Source organism: Echinops telfairi, unplaced genomic scaffold, assembly GCF_000313985.2.
Source record: "Echinops telfairi isolate 266 unplaced genomic scaffold, ASM31398v2 ScPeMD7_7412;HRSCAF=8450, whole genome shotgun sequence".
Taxonomy (NCBI): domain Eukaryota; kingdom Metazoa; phylum Chordata; class Mammalia; order Afrosoricida; family Tenrecidae; genus Echinops; species Echinops telfairi.
This window is the reverse complement of record NW_022111312.1, coordinates 18,347,727-18,368,569: the sequence shown is the minus strand read 5'-3', so window position 1 is coordinate 18,368,569 and position 20,843 is coordinate 18,347,727. Positions and strand designations below refer to the sequence as shown.

The 20,843-nt window shown below is 55.0% G+C and overlaps 1 protein-coding gene and 1 non-coding gene across 2 annotated transcripts in view; both read right to left on the bottom strand.

Annotated features, from left to right (window-relative positions):
* The window catches only part of EP400 (E1A binding protein p400), a 72,539-nt gene that overhangs the window by 20,314 nt on the left and 31,382 nt on the right, over nucleotides 1-20,843 (bottom strand). Inside the window, exons 15-29 of the mRNA XM_045296886.1 lie at nucleotides 19,919-20,055; nucleotides 18,733-18,902; nucleotides 18,294-18,468; nucleotides 18,060-18,196; nucleotides 17,363-17,549; nucleotides 13,883-14,049; nucleotides 13,343-13,512; nucleotides 12,371-12,592; nucleotides 10,457-10,621; nucleotides 9,629-9,796; nucleotides 8,082-8,164; nucleotides 7,303-7,505; nucleotides 5,778-5,980; nucleotides 5,519-5,688; nucleotides 4,249-4,445 (exon numbers count right to left, since the gene is read on the bottom strand). Coding sequence (XP_045152821.1) covers nucleotides 4,249-4,445; nucleotides 5,519-5,688; nucleotides 5,778-5,980; nucleotides 7,303-7,505; nucleotides 8,082-8,164; nucleotides 9,629-9,796; nucleotides 10,457-10,621; nucleotides 12,371-12,592; nucleotides 13,343-13,512; nucleotides 13,883-14,049; nucleotides 17,363-17,549; nucleotides 18,060-18,196; nucleotides 18,294-18,468; nucleotides 18,733-18,902; nucleotides 19,919-20,055 — 2,554 coding nt within the window. The remainder of the gene's footprint in view (nucleotides 1-4,248; nucleotides 4,446-5,518; nucleotides 5,689-5,777; nucleotides 5,981-7,302; nucleotides 7,506-8,081; nucleotides 8,165-9,628; nucleotides 9,797-10,456; nucleotides 10,622-12,370; nucleotides 12,593-13,342; nucleotides 13,513-13,882; nucleotides 14,050-17,362; nucleotides 17,550-18,059; nucleotides 18,197-18,293; nucleotides 18,469-18,732; nucleotides 18,903-19,918; nucleotides 20,056-20,843) is intronic.
* Nucleotides 4,626-4,758, bottom strand: LOC115871962. Its single transcript, XR_004047580.1, has one exon. It is a non-coding gene; the product is annotated as a small nucleolar RNA SNORA49 (small nucleolar RNA).

Below are 20,843 nucleotides of genomic sequence, written 5' to 3'. Positions count from 1 at the left end.
CCAGTGTACATCCTCTGGTCTAGGCAGATTTGTAAGGCAGAATTTGGATCATGACAGTGTGGTAGGGGTGGCAGGGAGCATTTAGGAACTAGAGGAAAGTTGTATGTTTCATCATTGCTATACTGCACCCTGACTGGCTTGTCTCCTCCCTGCAACCCTCCCATAAGGGAATGTTCAATTGCCTACAGATGAGTTTTGGGTCTCCACTCTGCACTCCCCCTCATTCACAATGATATAATTTTTTTGTTCTGATGATGCCTGATACCTGATCCCTTCGACACCTTGTGATCACACAGGCTGGTGTGCTTCACCCATGTGGGCTTTGTTGCTTCCCTGATAGATGGCCACTTGTTTAACCTTCAAGCCTTTAAGACCCCAAGCGCTATATCTTCTAAGATCCGGGCACCATCAGCTTTCTTCACCACATTTGCTTATGCGCTCATTTTGCCTTCAGAGATCATGTCGGGAAGGTGATCATCACAGAAAGCCAGGTTATTATAACAAAGTGTTCTGGAATTGTGGGAGAACTCGAGTAGAGGCCCAAGTCTGTCTGCTACCTTGATACTTAACATATAAATATATGTACAGTCTATATCCCTACTGTTATATATTAGTATATTTACATACATACACGCCTATCTTTATACCGCTATAAATATCTGTTGCCTCCTAGATCTTTCCTCTGTTTTCTTTACTTTCCTCCTATCCCACTGCCAAGTTCGACCTTCATTTGGCTCTCAGTAATTCCTCTCGGCTACACTGCACTTGGTCAAACCCCACCAGGCGCTCTACACCCTCCTTGCCATCAATTTTAGTTCTCTTGTTGTTTCCTCGTCCCTGAGTTCGCTGGCTCCCCATTTTCCCCCCACCTCCCCCTCTCCCCTGGCCCCCCCCCCAGAACCATCAGTCCCACTGTTTTCTCCTTGGGGTTGCTTATCTTGCCTATCTTATATAGACAGACATAGAAAAAAGGGGGGGGGGAATAAAAGGCCTATAAATAGTTCCAGGTCTGTCTGCTGGCCCTTATGTATGTTTTCCGATCGAGTCTGATGAGGTGCCCAGCCCTGCCCTATGAGTCTGAAGTCTATTTTGGGGATTCCTTGGGGACTTGCTGCTCTCTTGCACTCCCTTCGTGTTTCGCCCCAGTGTGGGGGGTTCAGACCGGACACAATTCCCACACTGTGTCTCCAGTGCTGTCCCCTGCAGCACTGTGGGTCAGTGAGGGGGTGTCATGTCTCATGGTGGGGCTGGCCCTACAGTCCTCTCTGTGCTTTGGCTGCTCCCAGCAGGAGAGTTGTACTCGGGGCTTGGTGGGTCAGGGTGCAGTTCTCACTCTCCCTCTTAGTTTGCTCCTGTGTGGTCTGGGCAGACCCGCCACCCCACCTGGGCTGTAGTGCAATCTCCTGGGGGAGGGGTTAATGTAGCTGGGATTGGGGCTGGCCCCAACTTTTACATTGAGCAGCAACCCACACCTAAGATTATAGTCGTTGAATTTCATAGCAAATGCTCCAATTTCCTCATTTTCAGGAAGCAAGGTTGTTTCATCTGCATATTGCAAATTTTTGATGAGTCTTCTTCAGTCCTGATGCTGTGTTCTTGGAAGATTTGTTCAGCATGCAGATTAAGTATGGGGAAAGGATACAACCCTGGGGCACACCTTTCCTGATTTTGACACGCAGTCTGCCCCTATTCTGTTGAAATAAGTGCCTCTTCTCCTTCGTCTCTTCCTACTGATGTCATCAATGGGTTCCATCCCATCCGACGCTGTGCTAGCTGGCCTGTTGCTGTGAGGCTGGAAGCTATGCTACCAGTATTTCAGAAACCAGGAGGAACTTGTATTTGGCTAAGAACAGACAACAAGAGGGAGCAGGCTTTCCACCTCTGAGGGACAGACCACTGTGTCAAGGTAAGCCCCTCAGGTTGGAAGGCACTCGAAAAAGGACTGCAGAAGCTGCTTCACCAGAGTAAAGCCGACCTTGCAGGAGGTTATGCATCACAGTGGAAGCCCAGAGTGCATTTCAGGGTCCACACGTGGACTAAGCCTCAGGTGAACACCCCCCACCCCCACCCCACCCCCGATCATAGTTGAGGGACATGAATGGCTTCGTCATCAGAGTTCATTCTAAAGTCAATTAAGGCAGACATAGTTAGGTTAGAATGTTGTATCTTATCACTTTATCTCCCTTTTAACCCACATTAAAGTTGTTTTAGTTGGGGAAAAAAGAAAAGTGAAGGAGAAATACATGTGGATTAAGCCTCTGGTGAATCCCCTCTAACCATGGGTCAGGTATGTGAACAGCCATGCGATCATGCCGAATGCATCATGGTCCATTTCAAATTTGTTCTAATGTTTAATTTCACGTGGAGGCTTTTAATGTTTTCCTTTGCCGTTGTCGTAGTTCAGCAACAGTCTTCCAGGACGGGTCAATCTAGAGCAGGAACTGGACGAATGGCTCCCTGGAGGCAAGCAGGGGAGGCTGGGGGAGGTGTGCAGCGAATAATGATGAGCACAAGGATGGAAACAATGTTCTAAAACTGACTGTGGGAATGACTGTGCAGCTTGTCTCAATGTGACTACTGAATTGCATGATGTGTACATCATATGTCAATAAAACTTTAAAAAAAAAGTAGAGCCAACCATAACGATGTGGATAGAGCAGAATGTCTTCATTTGTGGCTGGGGCACCATTCAAATGAGAAGAGAACAGCCATAAACACTAGTAATTGGAACGTGGAATGTACAAAGCACAAATCTAAGGGAAATAGGAAGACCTCAAAAATGAAATGAACTCACAAAACACTCGCTCTCCCAAGCACTAGCGAGCTGGAGTGGACTGGTATGGGTCACTCCAGGTCACACAATCACAGGATTTACTATTCCAGGAATGGCAAATTCAAGACCAATGGTGTCCATTCTGAGTCAAAAAGAACCCTTCAAGATCTTAAAGCACATACAATGCTGTTCGTGACAGGATGATATCTAGACGCTGAAAACTACTATTTTCTAGTTTATACAACTATTATTAAGATGTCCACACCTACTACCAAAGTGAGTGATGAAGAAACTAAAGAATTCTTCCAATTTCCTTTCTTTGAAGTTGATCAAACATGCACTCAAGATGCACTGATGATTGCTGGTGCTGGTATCTGACACTAAGAGGGAGAAGCGGTCGTTGGAAAGCAGAAATGATGGTGGAGGCCACAGGGCAGAATTCTGCAAGCCATCATTGTTTCTCCGTTGCTGTAGGGAACCTGAGTCAGGGTGGACTCAATGGCAGTGATTTCTGAGGTTTTTCTTTGAACACCTTTTTTCAGAGCCATGCGTGGCCTCGCAGAAGACCGATATGGCTCCTGGTTGGCTGGGCTGGGAAGACAGATGCCTTGTAGCTCTGCCCTGGCCCAAAGCAGATGGGGCACCCCCTATCTACAGGAGCAGTGAGTGACCCAGAGCAGGCAGCAGGGGGCTCAGCGCACACAGGCACCAACTACCTGGCCTGGCCCTCCTGCCACTGCCAGTCGCACACACACAACATCATCACAGGTTTGGGCACAGGGAGCCACTTCTCCCCTCATAGTGTGGCTGGTTGTTACTGTTTGCGCTTGAAGGTAATTTTAACAGAGGTGGCTTTGTTCAGTAACCATTTTATTACAATAACCCAAAATAAAAGCCAACGCCTCTGCTGCTATGTTACCCCAACTCGCAGTAGCTCAGCAGGACAGAGGCCGACTGCACCACAGGATTTCTAAGACTGTGACCTTTTTATAAAACCAGACTGCTGCCTCACCTTTCTCCCACGAAGTAAATGGTGGATTTGACCCCCAGACCATTCAATCAGCAGCCAAGTGCTTAACCACTGCGCCACCAGGGTTCCTTAAAGATGTTCCTCAAGCCAAACCCAACGCCTCCCCCTCCCCCATCATGTCCATTCTGACTCACAGTAACTCTGTAGGACAGTGGAGCTATGCCTCAGGGCCGGGGAGTGGGGGGGTGGGGTGGTCCTGAGGCTGTGGATCTTTCTGGAAGCAGAAGCTCTCATCTTTCACCCTCTGACCTTTGGTTAGCAGCTGAGCACTTAAGCCTCTGTTCTACAAGGGCTCCAGTTTCCTAACCGATGACTGAGATGTCTAAATATCTGAAACAATCCCAAGCACGAGTACCCCTCTTAGCAGGGTCCGAGGACAAGAGCATATTCAGAAAACACCCAGCCCTCTGCTTGGGCAGCACTGCGGCAGTGTGGCACCTCCCACCTGTATATGTGGATGTCCTTGCAGCGCCCGATCCTGTCGCACCACTCCTGCGCCTTGGCATCCATCAGTGGGTTGAGGTCGTTGTCGTAGAAGACCACAGTGTCTGCCTCCACCAGGTTCACACCTGTGGAGCGGCTGTGCGTCGAGAGGATGGCACAAAAGATGCGCCTGTCCCTATTGAAGCTGCGCATAAGCTCCTACCAGGAAAGACATGCTACGGTCAGTCCTTGCAAGAGGCTGGGGCGGAGCCAGGGAAATGCTCACTCCACCCAGCTGCTCCCTGATCTCCCTCCTGCATCTGCACCTTCTTTCGGTAACTGTCACCAGTCATAGCGGAGGCGGGGTGGGGGTGAGGGGTGGTGTCCCAGTGTGCATGCACTGTTAGCTCAATGTGTAGGCCCCAGAAGAAAAGTGGGTTCTTCCTGGGGAGGGACACGGGCTTTCTTATCTATCCTCAGGCAATGCCAGGGCACTCCACAGCGAGAAGGCCCAGGAGTAAGGCTGAGGAAGCCAGTGAGGGAATGGAGCCGTGAGAGGAGCCCGCCTCAGGGAGAGCCACCAGCCAAGAGGACTTTCCTGCCCCGCCCGACCAAGCCTCTGCCTGCAACAAACCCTACCCTCTCTGTGCATGTGCGCTTGTCTCCGAGGGCCCAGCCAACATGCATGTAGGCACAGGGAGAGCACACAGCTCAGTGGGAGTGTGGCCCATGGTACAGCGTTTACCACTGTCCTGAGAACATGTGTCGCGTTCCCAAATTTCTAAGGCATCATTATGACTGTGGAATGCCACGCCATGTGGCCCATGGCACACCTCTCCTTGCACGTGTGTGGGAGTTACGCTGCCCCTGTCCAGGGGTTGTTGCCAACATCTCCATGGTGAAAGCTGCGCCCCCGCACACACCCTCACCAAGTCTGTCATGGCTGTTGTGTAAGGACAGTAAGGACATGTCCTCAGCAGATGTCAGAGTCAGGCTGCACACTCACCTTTGAGTGCATCCGTCTGCTGGGATGCTCCCTACAGGCTATGCTGTCTACACAGCACAACACTCTCAACTACCTTGGTAAGGGGAAGCACGGGGACACGCAGCCTCACGTTCATTCCCTGCGAGGAAAGGAGCTTGCCCCGCCTCACACGGCCTGCGGCACCACACCGCATACTGCCAAGGGCTTTCAGTATGGCTTCACCCAGACCCGCCTGTGCCCCGGGAGGGCTCTGACAGCACTGCAGGTACAGCGCTAAGTAGCCAGGCCAAGGTCTTAGCCCACCCACCTGCCGCTGTTCGCTGTTGGCGTTCTCATCGATTCTCACATAGGTGAGGTAATGGAAGTTCAGGAACATCTCCAAGATGTCCAGCATGAGCACCATCTGAGACAAGATGAGCACACGGCGCCCTTCCGACTTCAACTTCTGCAGGAGGATTGCCAGTGCTTCTAACTTCCCTGTAGAGGGGATGGCATTGAGCAGGGGCCGGGGGGCACAAGTGTGGCGAGCCCCAGCGCGCACCGCACCGCACCGTACCGCACCACACCTGAGTCAAGCTGCACCAGCCGGAGCTCAGGGAACTGCAGCAGGCGCAGGGCTGTGAGCTGCTGCAGCTGCTGGAGGTAGGGGGCGGCACGCTCCCGCAGGTTGTGCTCAAAGACCTTCATCCTGTGGCTGTACCTGGAGGGCGGCCTGGCCACTCGCAGGGCGGGTGGTGCCGCAACCACAGGGGGAATCACACACGCCACCCTGGAGGGAGAGGACGGAGGCTCAGTGAGGAGTGCCTGAGGGCCGGACAGACAGCAGCGGGCCGCTTAGGACACTGGCCAGGGTCTCTGAAAGAAGGTCCTGCAGGAGCTGCAGTGGTGGCCTCACTCGTTGCCATGGGGACTAGCCGGCATGTCCACTACCTCCAACAGCTAGGCGGAGCAGGGCTACAGGGTGACCCTGGCTGGTCCTGGCTGAGTCACCACACAGTGACTGACTCCATCAGAAGAGGGCTCCCGGACCTCAGGAATTGGTTCTGAGGTGGCCTGCTATCTAGACCTGCCTGTGGAAGTTGTACCCTGCTGGACCCTGCCAAGCCCTCCACCCACCACCCACCACCCACCACCCACCTCCTGGCAATCTCTCCCTACAAGGCCCAGCTGGTTCATTTCCTATCTACTTGCTACAGCCTGTGTCCACACTAGCCAGTCTGAAGGGAGATGGATAGAGACATGTGCCAAAGAGGAAGAGGCGCTAAGCAGCTCGGAGCAGAGGCTGGAGCTGGAGGTGCCTGTGTGTGACTTTCTCCTCTCTGTTTCTGGTCCGAGAGACCTAGCCTGCAACTGAGACGTCCTGGGCAGACCTCCCTCTGAATGGGGACCACGCCTGGGACTGTGTCTCAACAGTGACATGGAGGAAGGAAGGGACGCACACTTGGCCTCGCTGACAGGCACAGCGCTCACTGCCTTCTAGAGTTCTCGCAGAGTGAGTTCTTCAGTTAACTCCTACACACGCTGCTCATCAGTCGAACGAAACACATCAGCTGTCGCTTCAAGAAGCCAAACCAAAACCAAACTCCCTGCCATTGAGCCAACACGGACTCAGAGTGACCTCTAGGAGAGGGCAGAGCTGCCCCCAGGAGTTTCTGAGACCGGGACGCTTTACAGGAGTAGGAAGCCCGCCTCTGTCCTGGGGAGCAGCTGGTAGTTTAAAACTGCGGATCTTTCGCATCGCAGCCCAACACATAACTACGGCGCCACAAGGGCTCCTTGCTTCAAGAAAAGAGGTTTTTAATGAAAGAAAAACAGAATTATCAATAATATATGCACGGAATTGGGCACAAGAGCCTGGCTTTACAGCCAAGGAGCGCCCAGGTTGACCTGTTCCCTAGAGGAACAGGCCAGCCGGTGGGGTGGGGTAGATACGTCTGAGGGAGGGTGGCAGACTGTGTGCCTCCCACAGACCACAGACAAGGAGGCACAGCTGACCCCGACGCCCAACACTTGGGATGAGTTCCAAATGGACCTGACGACTCAGAGACAGAGATGCTTCTATGGAGGAACCACGTCACCCAGGTGAGCTACCTGTCTGTGAGGTCCTGCAGAGACTCTCTCCACTGGCTCAGCACCAATGCCGTAGTGCTCTTGCTGTCGCCGGGACAACCCCGTGTGGCCAGGGCACACACCCCCCGCAGGTCTCTGCCATAGATGGGTGCCTGGGAGCAGCGGCGCTCATTGACAAGGAAGAGCTGGTCCAGCCGCTCCTTCAGGAGTCTGGCCCTTTCCTCCTGGGCGGAAACAGAGGAAAGGGACACTGCACACTCCCTCCAGGTTACCTGAACAGCCCCCCACCCCACACCACACCTAATATACACACCATATACCAGACACACCACGCCACACAACACACCAACACACACTCACTCTCTTTCTTTTGCCTGCAACAATCAGGGGCAGAAAAAGAGAAGTCAAACCAGACCAGTGGCGTCAAGTGGACGCAGACTCCCACCAGCACCCTGCAGGACAGGACAGAACTGCCCCACAGGGTTTCCGAGCCTGGGAGAAGGCAGCCTCTCCTCCTCCCTCCTGTGGAGCAGCTAGTGGGTGGGAGCTGCCGACTTCACTAGGGCAGCAACTCCCCACCTAACTCACTGCAGGGAATGCAAGGGAGTCCCTGGCAGGATGAAGAGAACCACCCGAAACACAGGCCAGTCTGTGTGAGGGCAGAGGAGCTTCCAGGTCACGTGGGGAGATCTCTATGTGGAAGAGCAGTTCTGTCAGCTCACAGAGGAGACGGAACTTGTGCTTTTTTGTTTTCTTTTGTTTTGGGGGGAGGAGGTCACCCACAGGGGCACGAGTCATACCTGGTTCGGAGTGCCGAGAGGTGAGGCTGGTTTGGGGGCCGTGCTGGACTCTCCTGCACCCATGGGGTTCACTGCCACTCGGCCTAGAACACCGACCAAACATGAGTGAGAGGGGTCCCGGCAGCCTGAGGGATCCACCCTGTGCCAGCTCAGGAGGGAGCCCAACAACAGACACAAAGGGCGGCTTCCTGACTGAGCCCCAGAGAGCTGCAACTCACTGGCCCTCGTGCAGAGAAGCCGAGGGGCTACACCACACAGATGCTCCCAAGCCCGGGCAGGCACGACTCACTCCGGGAATCATGGGACAGGGTCAGCACCAGAAACCAGCTGGCTCCTTGAACAGTGCTAACTGGGGAACCCACTCTAGCGTGTGCTACCAGGAACGCACACACCGCAAACCCTCCCCCCACCCCAAGGATGAGCAGAGTGCAGCTGTCATCACGAGGGCACTGAAGCAGGTCCTTATCCAGAGGTCAGCCGGCACAGTCAACTGCCACACACACAAGCAGTCAACCTGTGGACAGGGCAGCACTCCGAGGGCGAAGACAAACGCCAGGAGCGGCTTTTGAAATGTTGACGAGGCGCTTTTCTTTCTTACTCATTAGTTGTATTTTGGTCTTTTTATTATCTTTACCACCTTATTTTGAATTTGGATTTTATTGTGTCTGTTGGGTTTCCCAGTCTGTGACCCACAGGCGGAGTGGATGCACAGTGATAATGGATATAGGGGTTGATAAGGGGATGCAGGGGTGGCAGTGGGTAATCAGGAGGGAGGGGGGATTTTGGGAGTGGGAAATGAAGACGGAGGGGGTGGGAATAGTAGAACAGACAGCACAACTCATTTTAAAGAAGATTTAACCATGGGGGGAGGGGTGTTCTAAAATTGATATGATAATGATTGTACAATTCTCCTTGATATGACTGAACTACTAAAGTGTATGCTATGTAAATTATGTGCCAATAGAACTGTGTAAAAAAACAAGAGCCAGGAGCTGGGGCAGGCAGGTGGCTACAGAGGACCCTGGAGAGCAGGCAGGAACAAGTGCCACCACAGTACCCTCTGTTGGCTTGAGAGAGCTGGGAGTGGTGGGGGATAGCACATGAGTGTTAGGGCAGTCTACTCCCCGGGAGCAGCAGAGGGAATGACAAGGGTGCCTCCCACAGGAAGCTGAACCAACTCTACAGACAGTTGGGAGCTGTGAGCAGCCACTTGTAAGGCTGAGAGGAACAAGGACAGAACAGGGCAGGCCAGGAAGACATGCGGGGAGCACACCATCTGCTTCAGGGGGTCCGTCTGGGGGCACAGAGACACGGGGGCCCAGCCCTCGTGCTCTCTGGTGAACATGGATGGGAGATCCAATCCCCGCCCAGCAGGGCTGGCTCCACTCAGCCGTCACCTTGATGATCCGGGCTTGGGGTCAGGACTGACCGTGGGAGAGGTGAGCCCAGGCCCGATGCAGCACTGAGGCCCAGGAGGCCCACGCCCCTTTCAGTTACCTTGGGAACACAGGTCACAAGAACCTGTCCACAGCCCTTGCCCAGGGTACCTTGTGGGGCCAGGGGCGTGGGAGTCGGGGTGCCTGCCGGGGGCTTTCCTCCAAGGGTGCCGAGGGCGCCATGCACAGCCCCCGCCTGCGACACAGCCTGCATCACCACGGGGCCCGGAGGGCGCAGGTAGGGCTGCCCGGGCGCCGACACGATCTGGAGCACGCTGCCTGCAGGGACATGAGCACATCAGTCAGGAGCCCGCAGGCCCACACGCCCACGCACGCACACAGCAGGAACGTAAGCAGTGGTGGTTCGTGCCGTGGGCCTGCAGCGCCCTGATCCATGATCCACACACAGCCGCCACCTGAGGGGTATCCTGACCCCAGCTCCTGCGACGGCTGCAGCTCTTTCAGTATGTGTGACCCATGACTCTGCAGAGCTGCCCCTGACGCGGTCACCACTGTCCTCAGGGACACCCATGGCAGAGGGTCCTCAATGACAGAAGGGGCTCCGGGGCTGTGTGGACGCTGGGGTGGACAGGTCATGGGTAAGGCTCTCTGTCCTGGGTCCCAGTGAGCGTGACCACATGGTTGCCAGGGAAGCACTCCCCGCCACCCCCAAGGGCCCTCCAGACTGGGTCTGAGGGAGGGGTAACCCCCATTGAGCAGGTCTTCATCAGACCCCAGGCAGCTTGCTGCCTCACACTGCAGCGAGGGGGCTTCTTTCCTCAGGGCAGGCACAGTGGCACCATGACCGCCTCGGACTGCAGCGAGGCAGGACGAGCATCGCACCTGCCCTCACCCCGCCCTCATTAGGGCAGGCGGGAGCTGCAGCAGGCTTTCTCCCATCGTGGCAGTGGGCAGGGTCAGGCTGCCCGCCTTCCTTACCTTGCAGCTGCAGGGGCTGGCCGGCTGTCAGCTGCCGGAGCTGGTTGTGTGACAAGGTGAACTTGTTCCCCTGAAACTGCAGCGTCACAGGCGTCTCGGGCTGAGCCACGCGGTTCTGGGTCCCTGCTATGGATGCCAGCTGGGCGATTTTCACCACCTCCCCACCTGAGCAGACGCACGGAGAGCCGAGTCAGAGACACCCCGGGAAGGCGAGTGCGCCTGCCTCATGGCGGCCACCAGGTGCGTAGGGTGACTGACTACAGTGGGAACAAGTGTCACAGGAGCATGCATCGACACTGTCCCCACCCACTCGCAAACACAGGGATGTCCACAGGAAAGAGAAAGAGTTAAGAAGTATGTCAGATTCGTGACAGTTCACTCCCTTAACCATAGCTGCTATGAGTCTTAGATACCAGATGTCAATGTTACTAACCGAAATACTATCAAAGATGTTACTTTTTTCTGTAGGTCCTATGTTCCCAAGCAATAAGGAAAGCAGCAGACACCACCCGGCAGAGACCTAGCTGCCATGCCCTCGGAAACTCGCATCAGCCTCTGACTCTCAGAAAACTTTCAAACCGTGGAGCATTTCGAGGGCAAACCATGCATGGAGTGACTGTCCCAACCACACCAGGACCTGCTGAGCCCAGAACATACCCCAACGCGCGTGTGAACTCGCGTGAGTGAGAGAAAACATGGGGTCTTCACGCTGATCGGAACCGACCAGAGGGTTCCATCTGCAGCGTCACACCCTGGCCAGCCTCTCAAGAGGGGAGCCCTGGGCAACAGCTGAGCACCACATGGATGTCTGAGTCTAGACAGCCCTTCCTCAGAGCGTTAGTGAGAGGTCAAGAAGAGTTAGTAGGCTCGGGAACGCTGGTCTCAGCTCCGCCCACACACACCCAGGTAGAACGGGGAAAGCGGGGAGAGGTCTACGTGACTTGCCACTGGAATGTGGGGCTCCCGCTAGCCCTCTTCAGCCCGCCCTTCAAGGGACAGCCTCCTCTACAGTCAAGGCACAACCACGTGACCGTCATCTCATGGAGAGCATGCTGAGCTGAGAAACACGTGGAATGCTTGAGGGCGTAAACGTTGAGCCGGTAACAGCACGGCTGGAGGTTCAAACCCGCCAGTGGCTCAATGGGAGAAGTCGAGGCTGTCTGCTTCTGTAAAGATTTACAGCCTTGGAGACACTCTGGGGCAGGACTCCCCTGTCCTATAGAGTTGTTAAAGGACAGGGCATCAACTTAATGGCAGTGAGTTTGGTTTTTAGCTTTATGTCTTCAAGAAAAACATTAGGGCAATTTCTCTATCTACCGGCAGTATAAGAGAGACCTGTCACATGAGCAGCAGGTCTGCTGTCAGTCTCTCTCCACTCACACATCCTTCCAGAAAAGCCTCGGTACCAAGAACCAAAGCCCCTGAGCTGGCATCCCTAAAGTGTACAGTTGGTCCGCGGACTTTCCACAGGGGCACCACTCAGGACAGGTGGATCTGAAGACGCAGAACCACAGGAAGCACAGTAAACCCTCTGCCATTGAGAAAAGATCTGTGAGGCTCATCGGTTTAGTTATCGGTTTAGTTATCACAAGACCTCTCGGGAGCAGTGTGGTGTGAAGTGACCGACAGGAAAGGAAGGTTTGTGGATGCCCGTGGCTAGTGGGAAGAGCTGACACGAGAGCGGGGGTGGCCTCCGGGGGACAGAGCCTGTGCTAGTGTCTGTGTGAGTCCAGCAGGAGGCCATGAGGACAGCAGAGTGAGCAGGTGGGAGTGGGGAGAGAGGAGAACAGGAAGAGAAGGCTGGGACGCTGGCCCAGAAGGCGTGGGCAGCAGAGGCCCCTCACTCACGCCAGTGTGTGAGGTACAACTTCTCTGGGTCAGAGGTCAGAGATCTGGGAAGGTGAGGCCACTTACTCGGCAACCGAGCCTGGGCCTGGGCGGTCAGCACCAGCCTCGGGGGCAGTGCACTCTGCGAGGCGGTGTGCGCGGGGGCCGGGGGCAGGGGCGGGCCAGGGGCCGAGGTCGGGCCCCGCAGGCTGGCAGGATGGGCTGCGCTAGGTGCGGAGGTGAAGGTCGTGGTGGACTGGTGTCTCGGAGCACTGGAGGCCTGAGGTGGCTGAGACTGTGCGGCCGCCACTGCAATCGATAAGGCGCGTGTGCGCAGAGCGGTTAGAGGGTCTCAACACCACGCAGCACTTACACCCGCGTTTCCGAGAAATTAAAGAACATTCTCTCACACTGTTTCTCTACTGAGAAGCCCTTTCTGTAAAAGGAAAAGGCCCCATACACTTTATGGGGGCAGAGAAACGGGACGTATGCCCTTTGTTGGTTCCTGTCGCAGCTACACAGTACGTTTCTCAGAGCAGATAAATAGGAACTACAAGTGGCCCCACCAACCTTACTATCCACTAGACAGCTAGACACTCTCCTGCGTGCGTACGCACACACACAGAGCTTCCGATCTTACCTTCCAAGGGAATTCTGCAACAAGGCAGCTCTGCACATTAGCTTCTCTCTCAGAAAAAGGGAAAGCAGTAATGCTAAGAACTCCTAGATTGGAAGCTGCAACACTCTTTGTACCTGTCCTGCCACTGAATCGCATCCCTCTTCACGGTAACAGCTAGGTGAGCTACCACGATGGCACAAATAGAGCAAGAAGGGCCTTTCAGAAGTGCTACGGCACCTCCACCACCCATCTACCTGCTCTGCGGCGTCCACGCAGCACCACACAAACAGGGTTTGTTGTGTAAGAGAAAGCCCCGGCTGAGGGGAAGGGCTGCACCTCAGCCATACAGAGCGGCGGTCCACCGCTGCGTGGCAGCGGCCACCACCGGGCTGCCCTGCTCACAACTGTGTACTGCCGGTCAGCAGGTAATGTGTGCATACCTTTTGCATCTGGATTCGCAGAGAAGGTGGCGATGGGCGGCCGTCCTCGGACCTGGCCCTGAGGCACGGCAGGGGCTGCAGTGGGCGTGACTGTCCGGGGCGGGTGGGTGCTGGGGAAGGCCACGGTACGGCCCTCTGGCTTCTGGCCGTACTGCACAGGCTGAAACAACCTGAAAGCCCGTGGACCAGGCATGAAAACCACAGTCAGGAAACCAATGATGGGGCCCAGCAGCAGCACCTCTATGACACCCGCTTTCTCCTCTCTCCCGCCCTCGGCTTCAACCCACTGGTCCCATGCTGCTCAGGGCCAGCTTCTCTGACATGGTTCTGCTGCCCAGACCCGAAGACACCTCAAGGCACGTCTGCACACACTGATGTCCTGCCCTGAGAGCCACCCTGAGGAGCAGCTCAGGGTGCAACACATGCAGGGGTGAGGGCCGGTCTCGCCTGAGAGCTGCTATGTGACTGGCAGGAAGGGTGTGTCGAGGCTGGGGTATGACAGTGCATGGAGCAAGGATCACACATGTGAGTGCCACACACCTGCTCGGCTTCAGCTTCACCGCAACGGGCCTGGCTGCCGGTGGGGGCGAGGTGAAGATCTCCTCAATGAGCTTCCGAGTGACCCTCTTCTTGGACAGCAGCTCCGCCTCGTGGCGTGTGGTCTTACCCTCTAGCCCGATGAGATCAAATATGGAAAGGTCTGCTTCCTACGTAAAGAAGGAAAACAACCACTCTCAGTGGCAGAGAAGGCGGTCAGCCTGCCAGGGAAGGCTGGAGGCAAGTCCCTCCAAGACAAGTGACAGCGAAGATGCAGCAGAAGTGAGACAGAAGCATCTAGAAGACCTGCACAGCACCCTTGAAGACAGAGGGGGAGATGGGTCTGCCAGTGCAGGTGTGCAGGCACTGGCATCCGCCTTGGCCTGCTCTAAGCCGAGGGCCGCAGCCTGTCGATGTATCAACGACAGGTGACAAGGAGGGGATGGGGGAGAGGAGGGTTCAGCAAATACTGGGGGACCAAGAGAAAACACAGCTGGCCACTGCCAGTGCTCCCCAAGGCTGACGGGTGGCTCAGCTGCCCGGCCACTGGGATGGTGCAACAGGCAAGCAGCAGGCATGGCGTCACCATTGACCCACCACACCACTCCTGTCTGTGTGCCAGAGACCGGAAAGGGCACCCACACACGTTTGTAGACGGGATCTCCCAGCACCCCTGCTTGTGACAGTCACAGAGCAGGACCCATCGGACCAACAGGCAAAGCTCCCTACAAGCAGACGGTAGAATCAAGTCCTGATACACACCAAGAGAAAGCAGCCAGTGACAAAAAGACCAGGCCGGTGTGACTCTGTTCCCGGGATGTTCAGGGCAGGTGAGGCACGAGGGGGAGCCGGGAGCTGCCTCTGTTCTAAAGGAGAAGAGCAGTAGGAGGCCTATCGCTACCCAACCTCAAACTCTGCTACAAAGCCTGGGGTTGGCCCAGCTGAACACACGCAGACCACTGGGACAGACGCCAGCCCCGCTGCCCACCGGCCAGTGAGGGTGAGACCCATGAATCAGGCAAGAGAGCATCTCATTCACCAGGAGGGCTGGCAAGGCTGGGTCTCAGTGCAGAGAAGCAAAGAACAGGAGCCCCACCTCACTCCACATGCACAGGCAAACTCAAGATGGGCTGAAGATGCAGACGTAAACCGAGAAACACAGCTTGCTCATCAATGGAACCAGGGCACACTCTGGATCCCTGCTCCATGGCATAAACAAACTAACGTAATAAAATGTAAAAAACCACACACAACTGAAGACAAAAATTGATGACTGAGACATCCTAGAAATAAGATACATAACTACATCAAAAGATGTCATCCCAAGAGGGAGGAGGGCCCAGGGGGACCCACTCACTGACTGGGAAAAGAATTTTGTCAATGACAGACAAGGGACACTAATCTCTAAAATCTACAGCAGACGTCAACACTTCAGCAAGGAAAGGGCAAACCACCCAACTAAACAATGGCTAGAGGACACGGTCAGCTCACTAAGACATCCTAGACGGCCAACAGGCATGTGAAGAAATGCTCACGACCACCAAGCATTCAAGAGAAGCAAATCTAAACCAGGACGAATGCCACCTCACCCTGGCACTGCGCTCAAACCCGTGCTGGAGAGGATGAGGAGGGACCAGAGCACCGCTGGCAAGACTGCAAACCTGCACAACCACTGTGGAACGCACTGTGGGGCTTCCTCAAACAAGTGGGACTAGAAATACCTTAGGTTCCGCTCTCCCCCATCTGGCATGTGCCCTAAAGAATAAGGAACACGGCACGCACACGAGCACGCACACACAGTACACCAGGAACCGCTCAAGCATGACAAGGAAGCTGGGACAGGCTTGGAGGACGTGCTGTACCAGGCCCTTTAGAATGCTGAAAAACAAGGATGTCACTTGGGGACTAAGATGTGCCTGACCCAAGCCACGATATTTCCAACTGCCTCATATGTATTGTGAGAGTTGGATGATGAATAAGGAATATTGAAGCATCATCGATGTGTTCTAAACTGTGGTGCTGGTACGGTATTGAAAGTACTATGGACTGCTAGTAAGACAAACCATCTGCATCGGAAGAAGTGCAGCGGAGTGCTCCTTAGTGGCAAGGATGGCAAGACTGTCTCTCATACTTTGGACACGTTGTCCGGAGGGACCAGCCCCCGGAGAAGGACACCATGTCTAGTAACGTCGAGGGCGGTGATGGATAAAGGAAGGCCCTCGGCGAAAGGACTGACACAGGCTGAGTGGACGGCTCACAGCTAACAGTGGTGAGGGGCGCTTCCCTCCGTTGCGCATAGGGTCGCTGGCAGTCAGAACCCACTTGAGAGCCCTAAGAAGCACCACTGTGATTTAAAAGGAAACAGAGCAGATAATGGTCTTCATACCAGAAGACACAGGCTGTGACGGCAAACAGGAGTGGGAAGGGAAAGCGGGAAGGAAGAATCATCGGCTAGAGGGTAGACAGGTGCTACCTTGGGTGAAGGGAGAGACTATGCTACAAGAGAGAGAAGGGGTGTGGTGTGACAGAGCAGGCTGCTGGGAGGTTGGGTAAGTGACCAAATGCAGAAACGATGATCTGATATGTAAGCGCATAGGTCACAATAAAAAGTTAAAGGGAGAGGCGTTGAGCTGTGAAGCAGACAGAAAGAACTGCAGTGAGAGGTGAAGTGGGGCTTCAGGCTGTGAGGGGACGGAACCCCGCCAACTGGCATCCTCTCAGCGTGAGCACACGGACATGACACCGGACATGTTGCAGCGCCTCCCCGCCAACATGCTGAAAGTAGAACCCGTCTCCCACTCCAAGTACCTCTACAACGAGAGACGGGCATGCTGTAAATTATGCTCACTGCCATCGCGTCTGTCCCCACCCCTCAACAACCCTGGAGGGAGGAGTAGAACTGCTCCTGAGCGTGGCCTGGGACAAAATCTGACAGGAGCCGCAGCGCCACCTTCTTCCTGTGGAGGGGCTGGTGGGCTCAAACTGCCAACCTCCCAGTTGGCAGCCCAATGTTCAACCCACAGTACCATCAGGGATCTTTCGGTATTGGCTCCATTGGGCAATTACAAAATGCAAGACCTTATTAGAAAACAACCTCCAAGACTTTTTGGCAATGGAAAACACGGCTGTAACATACACATCCTGCCCGCACAGTCATAACAGCCACCCGCATGGACACAGAGACAGGCACGCAGGTGCAACGGGGTGGGAGGGAGATGGGGCCACACCCACAGGCACAAACACACACCTCTGACAGAGGTATTTCTGCACGGGCACGGATCATGCTGCAAATAGAGCCGTGATCATAGCAGAGCATTACGGGGGTAAAGTTACAAATATCTCTCAGCCATCACCAAACCCCTTGAGGGCCTCAGTCACTGAGTTCGGGACTCAGGACCAGGGTCTCGATTGCTGAAAGGTGGCAGCGGTGGCGGCAACGGTGGCAGCAGCAACAGGATGTGTGCCCACGCAAACCTCTCCTACCTTCCAGAAGTCTCTCTCCAAAGCCTTGAGAGTTAGGGAGGCAGAGTGGTAGTGCAGAGAGCCTGCTACGTAGGAGGAGCCGGGCACGCGGGGCTCGATGAGCTCTGGGTGGTTGCAGATACGCTGCAGCTTCATCAGGATGTTCAGGACATTGACAAAGTGCCCACTCTTGAGGGCCTCCTGTGTCCTGTGAGGTCAGAGAAACCAGCCTAGCTCAGTCTGGACCCCCGTCGCTCCAGCTCCAGCTCTGTGCTCTGGCTGCAGCACAGGGGGCCTTGAGGAAAGCACTGGGGGTGCTCATGAGCAGCAGGGGTGCACGGCCACCTGCCTTGCTCCATTGAGAATGGCTGTCAGGAGAGTGGGAGTTGTCTGTCCACCTGCAGACACAGCTGGCCTAGGTCCCAGCCTCCAAGGCTGTAGGGAACTGGGGTGTCAGCAGCTCTCTGAGTGGGTAGCCTACTCAAGGACTACTATCAGCTGACCCAGACAACAGAGGGGACAGACAGTGTGGGAGGCACTCTGAGGCACATGGCGGACATGGCCCCAGACAGAGAGCCATCCCTCTGCCCTTCTTGGGCCTCTTGGAGATCCATCCTCCACGATCAGTGTCCACCAAGCCCCTGTGTCCCCAGCACACGTGCACCTGCACGTGCACCCTCAGCCTCATTCACCCTGAGCTGAGTGCATGGGCACTCACCCGGGCTGGAGGATGACGTCCTCGTACAGGGCCTTCTGTCGGCTGGAAAGACGGCACTTGAGCACATGCTCGTACTTCTTGGTCAGCTGCTTCTCCACATCTCTCTTAGTTCTCCTCAATATGAACGGCTGGGTCACCTGGAAACACACCCCCGTTTTCTCTCCAGAGATACTGGCGGTATGCCCGATAGGGACCAAGTGTGCCTGTGACCAACTTAAACCGCCAGCCACGTACCCGATGCAGCCGGATGACCACCTTGTGGTAGTAATCCTGGTTCTCGTCGTTGGGAGGCTTCAGTGGGAAGCTCAGGTAGGGCCTGGAGATGCCGGGGATGAGGAAGTGCACCACAGTCCATAGCTCCAGGAAGGTGTTGTGCAGAGGTGCATCAATGAGGAGCAGGCGCTGCTGGCTGCAGGTAAGGGGAGAAATGCTAGCGAAACTCCCATGTTCCTAAGCACAGGGACTGCAGACGCTTCCTCTCTGGGAGCGTTTACAAGAGGGCAAGAGCGCAGTAGGGGGAACAGAGGAAGTGGGCCTCGTGAAATCAACTCTCAAGTCTCCTGAGCCCTGCACACTCCAACCAGGTGTGTGGCAGCACTGCCACTAGAAGATAACCCTAATCCTGCCTGCCCGACCCAGCGTCAGGGGCACCCAGCAGGGTGTGCGCACGCACCTGTGCAGGTTGAAGATGGCTCCCCAGTGCCTGTCAGTCATGTTCTTCACTTGCTGCATCTCATCAATGACTAGGCACCTCCAGCGCACCTTCGAGAAGGAGTGGTAGCCCTTGAAGAACCGCTTGTAGGACGTGATGCAGATGTTGAAGCTGTGGGGCTCCGCCCACTCCTGCAGGTGGAGAACAAGGCTGCCGTGGTCTCCCAGTCCCGGCGCAGTTTGGAACATGAGGCCTGAAAATCCCCAGCTTGGCTGTGACCGGTTCCCACTCCTGTCTCAGTGCTCGGCTGATCCGCTGAGTGGCGGGCTGCGAGTCTTTGTCCTGGCTGTCGGCAGCACTGTGCCGACTAAGCAGGGAGTAGCTCTGGCAGCACCAAGAGGCCCCAGTGCTCCCAGAGCCCATGCATGGCAGGGGGCTTCATGAGGGAGGTTTGTGGAAAACTTCCAGTATCTTTTTTACCCTCTTTGCCCACACTTTTTGAATACTTTATTATGAACCGGGTGAAGGTGTAGAGTGTAGACCTTCAGTTTTACACTTACCAGTTCACACACATTTTGCTCAACTCATCACTGCCATCCCCTCAGTGCACCGTCGGCGCTCATCACACTTCCTGTTTGTACTCCTTTCCCAGCTGCTACCCTTCTGAGCCTAGGTGGAGCTTATGATGCTAACACAGGGCTGACTTTGTTGACCTGAAGAGTGACCAAGAGCCACACACCTGGTCCCTTATGAGTCTGAGTTTCCCCACTCTGGTCGTTCCCACAGCAGTTGGCAGTGGCAGCTGGACACTGTCTACTTCTCTGGATCTCAGGGTCATGAAGGCTGATGTGTACTGAACTTGAAAATGACTGCACTCTAGCTACCCTTTAAAAAAAACGTTAATAAGTAGAGGCATCAAAGAAAAAAGCGTACCTCAGGGTACCTATTTTTTCAGTGGGAAAAAAAAGACTGTCTCGCTGTGGCGTTGATTCAAACACAGCAACCCCTCAGCTGAGTAGAGCGGCCCTGTGACCTGCAAGGCTGTCCAGAGTGTGTCACGTCTTCCCACAGAGCAGCTGGTGGGTTCCAACTACCAACCTCTGGGCTAGCAGTCCAGTGTGCAACTTATTGTACCACCAGGTCTAGGCATTCTGAAATACCTTCCGCACAAAGTGGGGTGAGCGTAGTTTTGTGAGTCCCTGAGTACCTGTCTCTTGGCTCTGAGTTCTCTGTGGCTGCCAACATACAGCAGGGTTTTCAGCCCGGGGCACCAGCGCTTCAGCTCCAGCTCCCACTTGAGGATGTTACAACTTCTCACAACAACAAGATGGGGCCCCCAATTGCCTGCACAGAAACAGAGACACAGGGCTCACCATTTTGGCAATGTCCACCTGTCCTGGAGTGTCCACACAAGCCCCGCCAGTGTGTTATGTGAACTGACGCACTGTAGTTGGTACACAAGAAGCTCTGCAGTACAGCAGCCACGGGCAAGCTGGGCACACCCAGAAAAGTGCTGTTAGCACCACCGTCATCTAGGACGCAGGCAACAGCATCAGGGCACAATGGGACACCACCACTGGAGACACCAAGGGAGCACATGCGCTTGGAAAAATGATGCCCAGACTTGCTTGACACAGCGATGCCACAAACTTTCAATGTGCATAAAACACAGGATCTAAGAAGCAGAGTAAGACAAGGAACGTCTGTATGAGGGTGAGGCAAGCAGTTGTGAATGAACACACTCCTACCACCCCAGCTCCACCCTCTATTCCATGCCTCTGAAGACTTCTGAAAGTGCACATAGAATAAATGCTAACCCTAGATCCACGCCCACCCAGGTCCTCCCTTGCATAAAGCATTGCTTATTAAAAATACAGGAGAAAGCAGAGAAGCAATAAAGAGGTCTGAGGGGCCGGCCCCAATCCCAACTACGTGGACAGCACACCCCACCCCCACTCCCCGCAGAATTCACTTCAGAGGACAGCACTGAAGCTACAGCCCAGGGGAGGGACGTGTCTGATCAGAGCACACGGGAGCAGACGAAGGGGGAGGGAGAGAGAGTGGAGCACGTCCTGGTCCACCAAGCCCTGAGGATGATATTCCTGCTCAGAGCAGCTAATCCACAGAGACCA